This window comes from Oncorhynchus clarkii, chromosome 32 (genome assembly GCF_045791955.1).
Source record: "Oncorhynchus clarkii lewisi isolate Uvic-CL-2024 chromosome 32, UVic_Ocla_1.0, whole genome shotgun sequence".
Taxonomy (NCBI): Eukaryota; Metazoa; Chordata; class Actinopteri; order Salmoniformes; family Salmonidae; genus Oncorhynchus; species Oncorhynchus clarkii.
In genome coordinates, this window is record NC_092178.1 from 3,936,842 (window position 1) to 3,946,903 (window position 10,062).

At 43.1% G+C, this 10,062-nt stretch overlaps 1 protein-coding gene across 1 annotated transcript; it reads left to right on the forward strand.

Annotated features, from left to right (window-relative positions):
- The first annotated feature begins 4,807 nt into the window (after positions 1-4,807).
- LOC139391603 (histidine-rich glycoprotein-like) lies at positions 4,808-9,532 on the forward strand. The gene is made up of 2 exons (XM_071138976.1): positions 4,808-4,844; positions 8,700-9,532. The coding sequence occupies exons 1-2, from the start codon at positions 4,808-4,810 to the stop codon at positions 9,530-9,532; spliced, it is 870 nt and encodes a 289-aa protein (XP_070995077.1).
- Positions 9,533-10,062: the final 530 nt, after the last annotated feature.

Genomic DNA, 10,062 nt, shown 5'->3' on the forward strand with positions numbered 1-10,062 from the left:
TAGGGTGGAGGTGATATGGTCCTTGACTAGTCTCTCAAAGCACTTCATGATGACGGAAGTGAGAGCTACGAGGCGATAGTCATTTAGCTCAGTTACCTTAGCTTTCTTGGGAACAGGAACAATGGTGGCCCTCTTGAAGCATGTGGGAACAGCAGACTGGGATAAGGATTGATTGAATATGTCCGTAAACACACCAGCCAGCTGGTCTGAGGACGTGGCTGGGAATGCCGTCTGGTCATGCAGCCTTGTGAGGGTTAACTTCTCTGGGATATGTGGGACGCCACCTCGCCAACAGCCAGTGAGATTGCAGGGCGCCAAATTCAAAACAACAGAAATCTCGTACTTAAAATTCATCAAACATAGAAGTATTTTAAAGAAAAACTTCTCGTGAATCCAGCCACAGTGTCTGATTTCAAAAAGGCTTTACGGCGAAAGCACACCTTGCGATTATGTTAGGTCAGCGCCTAGTCACAGAAAAAACATACAGCCATTTTCCAAAGAAGGAGAGGTGTCACAAAACTCAGAAATAGTGTTATAAATATTTACTTACCTTTGATGATCTTCATCGGAATGCACTCCCAGGAACCCCAGTTCCATAATAGATGTTTGTTTTGTTCGAATACCTCCTTTTTGTTCGCGCGTTTAGCCCACCAATCCAAATGCACATTGCGTTAGCAATTAGTTCTGATGAAAAGTCTAAAACATGTCAAACGATTTACATAATCAATCTTTAGGATGTTTTTTTATCATAAATCTTTGATAATATTCCAAACGGACAATTCCTTTTGTTTTTACAACTGAAAGGGAATGCAGCTCGCTCTCACGTCCGTGCGCCTGACTTAGCTCATGGCATTCTGCCAGACCCCTTTGTCAAACAGCTCTTATTCGCTCCCCCTTCACAGTAGAAGCCTGAAACAAGGTTCTAAAGACGGTTGACATCTAGTGGAAGCCTCAGGAAGTGCAATAAGACCCCATAGACACTGTAAATTCAATAGGCAACGACTTGAAAAACTACAAACCTCAGATTTCCCACTTCCTGGTTGGATTTTGTCTCAGGTTTTTGCCTGCCACATGAGTTCTGTTATACTCACAGACATCATTCAACATTTCAGTTTTCTATCCACATCAACTAATTATATGCATATTCTAGCTTTTGGACCTGAGTAGCAGGTAGTTTACTCCGTGCACCTTATTCATCCAAGCTACTCAATACTGCCCTCCAGTCCCAAAGAAGTTAACACGTTTAAATGTTTTACTCATGTTGGCTTCAGTGAAGGAGAGCCTGCAGGCTTAGGTAACGGGCCATGTCAGTGGCACTGTATTGTCTTCAAAGCGAGCAAAGAAGTTGTCTCGTTTGTCTGGGAGCAAAACATCCTGGTCCGCGACGGGACTGGTTTTTCTTTTGTAGTCCGTGATTGACTGTAGACCCTGCCACATACATCTCGAGTCTGGGCCGTGTAATTGCAACTCTAAACTCTTTCTGTACAGCACTTTGAGATATCAGCTGATGTACGAAGGGCTATATAAATACATTTGATTTGATTTAATTTACTTTGTCTCTATACTGTTGCTTAGCTTGATTGATTGCCTTGCAGAGGGAATAGCTACACTGTTTGTATTCGGTCATGTTTCCGGTCACCTTGCCCTGATTAAAAGCAATGGTTTGCACTTTCAGTTTTGCGCGAAAAGCTGCCATCAATCCAGGGTTTCTGGTTGGGGAATGTTTTTTTAGACACTGTGGGTATGACATCACCGACGCACTTGTTAATTAACTCGCTCACCGAATCAGCGTATTCATCAATGTTGTTGTTCGATGCTACGAGGAACATATCCCAATCCACGTGATTGAAGAAATCTTGAAGTGTGGAATCCGATTGGTTGGACCAGCGTTGAACAGACCTGAGCCCCAGAGCTTCCTGTTTTAGTTTCTGTCTATAGGCAGGGAGAAACAAAACGGAGTCGTGGTCAGCTTTTCCAAAAGGAGGGCGGGGGAGGGCCTTATATGCGTAGCGTAAGTTAGAATAACAATGATGCAGGGTTTTGCCAGCCCGGGTGGAGCAATCGATATGCTGATAAAATTTAGGGAGCCTTCAGATAAGCCTTGTTTTCAGAATAGCCTATATTATTATGATTAGGAACACTGGATATTATATTGATGAGGATGATGAGGAACACTGAAAATTAATACAATGAGGAACACTGGATTTCATTATGATGAGAAATACCTGACATTATTTTGATGAAGAATAATATAATGAGGAAGACTGAATGAATTTATGTTGAGGAACACTGTACAATATAATGAGGTGAATGTTGAGGAACACTGGATATTATTATGATGAGAATGATGAGGAACACTGTACAATATAATGAGGTGAATGTTGAGGAACACTGGATATTATTATGATGAGAATGATGAGGAACACTGTACAATATAATGAGGTGAATGATGAGGAACACTGGATATTATTATGATGAGAATGATGAGGAACACTGTACAATATAATGAGGTGAATGTTGAGGAACACTGGATATTATTATGATGAGAATGATGAACACTGTACAATATAATGAGGTGAATGATGAGGAACACTGGATATTATTATGATGAGAATGATGAACACTGTACAATATAATGAGGTGAATGATGAGGAACACTGGATATTATTATGATGAGAATGATGAGGAACACTGTACAATATAATGAGGTGAATGATGAGGAACACTGGATATTATTATGATGAGAATGATGAGGAACACTGGATATTATTATGATGAGAATGATGAGGAACACTGGACATTATTAAGATGCTGAGCCCTGACACTCAATGCCCCATCTGCCGCTGTCGACACTGGAATCTGTACAGAGATATTAGTGCACTATATAGGGAATAGGGTGCCATTTGGGATACAGATTTATACAATCTGCATTATCATGAGGAAAACTTGGAAGCAAATGAAAATGTCACACCCCGCTGCCTCCCAGGACCGGGTTCTCTCCTATCCCTGCACACTGCCCAAAAAACAATTATGTCTGAAAAGTAGACAACGTTCGTCCACTCTTCTCTCTCTCATCTTTCTCCTTTTCTCTTACACACTCACATTCTCTATAGTTCTTCACTGAAATAATTTGCTTTATGCACAATCTGTTTCATACTCTCTCTCTATCCATCTCTCTCTCTGTCTCTCTCTCTCTCTATCCATCTCTCTCTCTGTCTCTCTCTCTCTCTGTCTCTCTCTCTCTCTGTCTCTCTCTCTCTTTCCATCTCTCTCTCTCTGTCTCTCTCTCTCTCTGTCTCTCTCTCTATATCCATCTCTCTCTCTCTGTCTCTCTCTCTGTATCTCTCTCTCTCTATCCATCTCTCTCTCTCTGTCTCTCTCTCTCTATCCATCTCTCTCTCTGTCTCTCTCTCTCTCTGTCTCTCTCTCTCTATCCATCTCTCTCTCTCTGTCTCTCTCTCTCTCTGTCTCTCTCTCTCTATCCATCTCTCTCTCTCTGTCTCTCTCTCTGTATCTCTCTCTCTCTATCCATCTCTCTCTCTCTGTCTCTCTCTCTCTTTCCATCTCTCTCTCTCTGTCTCTCTCTCTCTCTGTCTCTCTCTCTCTATCCATCTCTCTCTCTGTCTCTCTCTCTCTCTGTCTCTCTCTCTCTTTCCATCTCTCTCTCTCTGTCTCTCTCTCTCTCTGTCTCTCTCTCTCTATCCATCTCTCTCTCTCTGTCTCTCTCTCTGTCTCTCTCTCTCTATCCATCTCTCTCTCTCTGTCTCTCTCTCTGTATCTCTCTCTCTCTATCCATCTCTCTCTCTCTGTCTCTCTCTCTGTATCTCTCTCTCTCTATCCATCTCTCTCTCTGCCTCTCTCTCTCTGTCTCTCTCTCTCTATCCATCTCTCTCTCTCTGTCTCTCTCTCTGTCTTTCTCTCTATCAATCTCTCTCTCTCTGTCTCTCTCTCTGTCTCTCTCTCTCTATCCATCTCTCTATCCATCTCTCTCTCTCTGTCTCTCTCTCTCTATCCATATCTCTCTCTCTGTCTCTCTCTCTCTCTCTCTCTCTCTCTATCCATCTCTCTCTCTCTCTCTCTCTCTCTCTCTCTCTCTCTCTCTCTCTCTCTCTCTCTCTGTCTCTCTCTCTATCCATCTCTCTCTGTCTCTCTCTCTGTCTCCCTCTCTCTATCCATCTCCCTCTCTCTCTCTCTCTGTCTCTCTCTCTCTGTATCTCTCTCCTCTATCCATCTCTCTCTCTCTCTCTCTCTCTGTCTCTGTCTCTATCCATCTCTCTCTGTCTCTCTCTCTGTCTCTCTCTCTATCAATCTCTCTCTCTCTCTCTCTCTCTCTCTCTCTCTCTCTCTCTCTCACCCTTTTTCTTTCTTTCTTTCTTTCTTTCTTTCTTTTTTTCTTTCTTTCTTCTCTCTCGCAGTGCATGCTGGGAGTTTTTTGGAGTTTGAGTGTTTGGTGTGGAGGGCTCTCTACTAACTAACTTTCTTTGTTCTGTCCTTGATATTTTCTTGGAAGGTGATGTGTGTGTGATGGCTTCTCAACCTAGCGCGGAGGAGATGCTGTCGATACGGCATAGATTCAGGTGTGTTCCTGGGAATGAAGTTAAGGTGGAGGAGGTTCTGTTCGAGGTCGGTGAACAGGTAGGAGCTGAATTGATTCCGCTTCTAGAATGTGGTTGTGTTTAGGAAAAGAGCAAGTTTGGTGGGTAGGCTAATTGCTAGTGTAATATTTGTAAGGGGTGGGTTGTTGCCAATGTCACCTGTTTCTACAACTTCGACAAGGGTGGTAGTTGCAAATTTGCCTCCATTTATTATGGATGATCAAATGAGGAAAGAGCTGAGTCGTTTTGGTAAGTTTGCTAGCGGTTTTCGTGTACTGTCAGCAGGTTTTCAGGCAGATGCCGTTAAGCACGTTGTTTCGTTCCGGAGGCAAGTATTTATGTTTCTGAATACAATGAGCAACAGTTAAATGTGCATTTTATAGTGAGGCACGGGGAGTGGCTCTATGCAGGTTTTACCAGCACAGATAGTCTACGGTGTGGGGATTTGGGGAATAAAAGTTCTGCTTTCCCACATAAAGGCCGTAGACAAGGGCACAAGCGCCAGTGGGGGAAATCGAGGTCAACGTGCAGGGGGCAATGAGATGCAGACAGCAGAATCTGGGTCTAGTCATGCTATACATGGTGGTGTAGATGAGTCTGGGTCTAGTCAGGTTATAGATGGTGGTGTAGATGATGCTGGGTCTAGTCATGCCAGGGATGGTGGTGTAGATGAGGCTGGATCTAGTCATGCTATAGATGGTGGTGTAGATGAGTCTGGGTCTAGTCAGGCTATAGATTGTGGTGTAGATGAGGCTGGATCTAGTCATGCTATAGATGGTGGTGTAGATGAGTCTGGGTCTAGTCAGGTTATAGATGGTGGTGTAGATGAGGCTGGGTCTAGTCAGGCTATAGATGGTTGTGTAGATGAGGCTGGGTCTAATCAGGTTATGGATGGTTGTGTAGATGAGTCTGGGTCTAGTCATGTGGTGTAGATGGTGGTGTAGATGAGGCTGGGTCTAGTCAGGTTATATATAGATGGTGGTGTAGATGAGGCTGGGTCTAGTCAGGTTATAGATGGTGGTGTAGATGAGGCTGTTTTTTGGTTATTGTGAGGTGTAGTGTTTTTTATCGTGTGGTTGATGGAAAGGTGAGTATGGTCCATGTATGCAGTAGAGGATATATTTTGGTGTTTTATTTTTAAGGGGGAGGGTTTAATTAAATGAGGATGTTTCATTAAAGAAATATCAAAAGTCAGTCTCTCTCTCTCTCTCTCTCTCTCTCTCTCTCTCTCTCTCTCTCTCTCTCTCTGTCTCTGTCTCTCTCTCTCTCCCTCTCTCTCTCTCTCTCTCTCTCTCTCTCTCTCTCTCTGTCTCTCTCCCTCTGTCTGTCTCTCTCTCTCTCTCTCTGTCTCTCTCCCTCTGTCTGTCTCTCTCTCTCTCTCTCTGTCTCTCTCCCTCTGTCTGTCTCTCTCTCTCTCTCTCCCTCCCTCTCCCTCTGTCTGTCTGTCTCTCTCTCTCTCGCTCTCTAGTCTGTGACTAAATAAAGTGTGGTTTTAATGTTTGATACCTCTGTGTGGCTAGCTAATTGTTACTGGTTTAAAAAAATGCTCTTAATATCCTGTGAGCTGCTGTCTTCAATTCTACACTGTCTTCTATTCTCTACTGTCTTCTATTCTACACTGTCTCCTATTCTACACTGTCTTCAATTCTACACTGTCTTCTATTCCACGCTGTCTTCTATTCTACACTGTCTCCTATTCTACACTGTCTTCTATTCTACACTGTCTGCTATTCTACACTTTCTTCTATTCTACACTGTCTTCTATTCTACACTGTCTTCTATTCTACACTGTCTCCTATTCTACACTGTCTTCTATTCTCTACTGTCTTCTATTCTACATTGTCTACTATTCTACACTGTCTTCTATTCTACACTGTCTTCTATTCTACACTGTCTTCACTGTATTCTATTCTACACTGTCTCCTATTCTACACTGTCTTCACTGTCTCCTATTCTACACTGTCTTCTATTCAATACTGTCTTCTATTCTACACTGTCTCCTTTTCTACACTGTCATCACTGTCTTATATTCTACACTGTCTTCTATTCTACAATGTCTCCTATTCTACACTGTCTTCACTGTCTTCTACTCTACACTGTCTTCTATTCCACACTGTCTTCTATTCTACACTTTCTATTCTCTACTGTCTTCTATTCTACACCGTCTCCTATTCTACACTGTCTTCTATTCTACACTCTCTTCTATTCTAAACTGTCTTCTATTCTACACTGTCTTCTATTCTCTACTGTCTTCTATATCACACTGTCTTCTATTCTACACTGTCTTCTATTCTACACTGTCTTCTATTCTACACTGTCTTTACTGTCTCCTATTCTACTCTGTCTTCACTGTCTTCTATTCCACACTGTCTTCTATTCCACACTGTCTTCTATTCTACACTGTCTTCACTGTCTTCTATTCTACTCTGTCTTCTATTCTCTACTGTCTTCTATTCTACACTGTCTTCTATTCCACACGGTCTTCTATTCTACACTGTCTTCTATTCCACACTGTCTCCTATTCTACACTGTCTTCTATTCTACACTGTCTTCTATTCTACACTGTCTTCTATTCTACACTGTCTTCTATTCTACACTGTCTCCTATTCTACACTGTCTTCTATTCTACACTGTCTTCTATTCTACACTGTCTCCTATTCTACACTGTCTTCTATTCTACACTGTCTTCTATTCTCTACTGTCTTCTATTCTCTACTGTCTTCTATTCTACACTGTCGTCTATTCCACACTGTCTTCTATTCCACACTGTCTTCTATTCTACACTGTCTCCTATTCTACACTGTCTTCTATATCAAACTGTCTTCTATTCCACACTGTCTTCTATTCTCTACTGTCTTCTATTCTACACTGTCTTCTATTCTACACTATCTTCACTGTCTCCTATTCTTCACTGTCTCCTATTCTTCGCTGTCTTCTATTCTATACTGTCTTCACTGTATTCTATTCTACACTGTCTCCTATTCTACACTGTCTTCACTGTCTTCTACTCTACACTGTCTTCTATTCTACACTATCTTCTATTCTACACTGTCTCCTATTCTACACTGTCTTCACTGTCTTCTATTCTACACTGTCTTCTATTCTCTACTGTCTTCTATTCTACACTGTCTCCTATTCTACACTGTCTTCACTGTCTTCTACTCTACACTGTCTTCTATTCTACACTATCTTCTATTCTACACTGTCTCCTATTCTACACTGTCTTCACTGTCTTCTATTCTACACCGTCTTCTATTCTACACTGTCTCATATTCTACACTGTCTTCACTGTCTTCTATTCTACACTGTCTTCTATTCTACACTGTCTTCTATTCTACACTGTCTCCTATTCTACACTGTCTTCACTGTCTTCTATTCTACACTGTCTTCTATTCTACACTGTCTCCTATTCTACACTGTCTTCACTGTCTTCTATTCTACACTGTCTTCTATTCTACACTGTCTTCTATTCTACACTGTCTCCTATTCTACACTGTCTTCAATTCTATACTGTCTTCTATTCTACACTGTCTTCTATTCTACACTGTCTTCTATTCTACACTGTCTTCTATTCTACACTGTCTTCTATTCTACACTGTCTCCTATTCTACACTGTCTTCAATTCTATACTGTCTTCTATTCCACACTGTCTTCAATTCTATACTGTCTTCTATTCTATACTGTCTTCTATTCTACACTGTCTTCTATTCTACACTGTCTTCTATTCTACACTGTCTTCTACTCTCCACTGTCTTCTATTCTACACTGTCTTCTATTCTATACTGTCTTCACTAATCATATGCTTATCTGACAGCTCTGAAAAACTGTTGTGTGTTTCACTGCTAAAACAGAATAACCAGAGAAATACCAACCATCCCCACCTGAAAGACAAAGCAGACTGAATAGGGAATGGATGGATAGGGATACAGAAAGCTCTCATATATTGTTACATTATTCCATTTAGAGAGGAGAGAGAGAGAGAGAGAGAGAGAGAGAGAGAGAGAGAGAGAGAGAGAGAGAGAGAGAGAGAGAGAGAGAGAGAGAGAGAGAGAGAGATCGACGACCCTGATTACGACCCAGTTCAAGACCCAGTTCATGACCCAGACCACGACCAAGTCCACGACCCAGACCACGACCCATTCCACGACCCAGTCCATGACCCAGTCCACGACCAAGACCATGACCCAGACCATGACCCAGTCCACGACCCAGACTTCGACCCAGACCACCAACCAGTCCACGACCCAGTCCACGACCTAGTCCACGACCAAGACCATGACCCAGACCATGACCCAGTCCACGACCCAGACCACGACCCAGTGCACGACCCAGACCATGACCCAGTCCACGACCCAGACCACGACCCAGCCCATCACCCAGAACATCACCCAGTCCACGACCCAGTCTATGACCCAGTCCACGAGAGAGACCACGTTCCAGTCCATGACCCAGTCCATGACCCAGTCCATGACCCAGTCCACGACCCAGACCACGACCCAGTCCATCACCCAGACCACGACCCAGTCCACGACCCAGTCCACGACCCAGACCAAGACCCAGTCCATGACCCAGACCATCACCCAGTCCACGACCCAGTCCACAACCCAGTTCACGACCCAAACCATGACCCAGACCACTACCCAGACCACGACCCAGTCCATGACCCAGACAATCACCCAGTCCTCGACCCAGTCCACAACCCAGTCCATGACCCAGACCACGACCCAGATCACGACCCAGACCACGACCCAGTCCACGACCTAGTCCACGACCCAGACCACGACCCAGACCACGACCCAGTCCATGAACCAGGTCACGACCCAGTCCATGAACCAGACAATGACCCATGCACGACACAGTCCACGACCCAGTCCACGACACAGTCCATGAACCAGACCACAACCCAGACCACGACCCAGTCCATGTTCCTTTACTAATAATAGTCCAGTAAAGAACTAAAATGAGATTCAAGAGAAATAGTAAATGGTTAATCTAGGAAAATGACAGGTAGTTTAGACAGGAAAATGACAGGTAGGTTACACAGGAAAATGATAGGTAGTTTAGACAGGGAAACGACAGGTAGTTTAGACAGGAAAATGACAGGTAGGTTACACAGGAAAATGATAGGTAGTTTAGACAGGAAAATGACAGGTAGTTTAGACAGGGAAATGACAGGTAGTTTAGACAGGGAAACGACAGGTAGTTTAGACAGGGAAACGACAGGTAGTTTAGACAGGGAAATGACAGGTAGTTTAGACAGGGAAACGACAGGTAGTTTAGACAGGGAAATGACAGGTAGTTTAGACAGGGAAACGACAGGTAGTTTAGACAGGGAAATGACAGTTGACAATTACTCACATCCATTCACCAGGTAGAGTGTAAATTCCTGCTAGTTACTGTTTATTCACATCCATTCGCCCAACATCATCAAGTTTCTTTCAAAAGGCTATCGTTGAATTATTTGTGT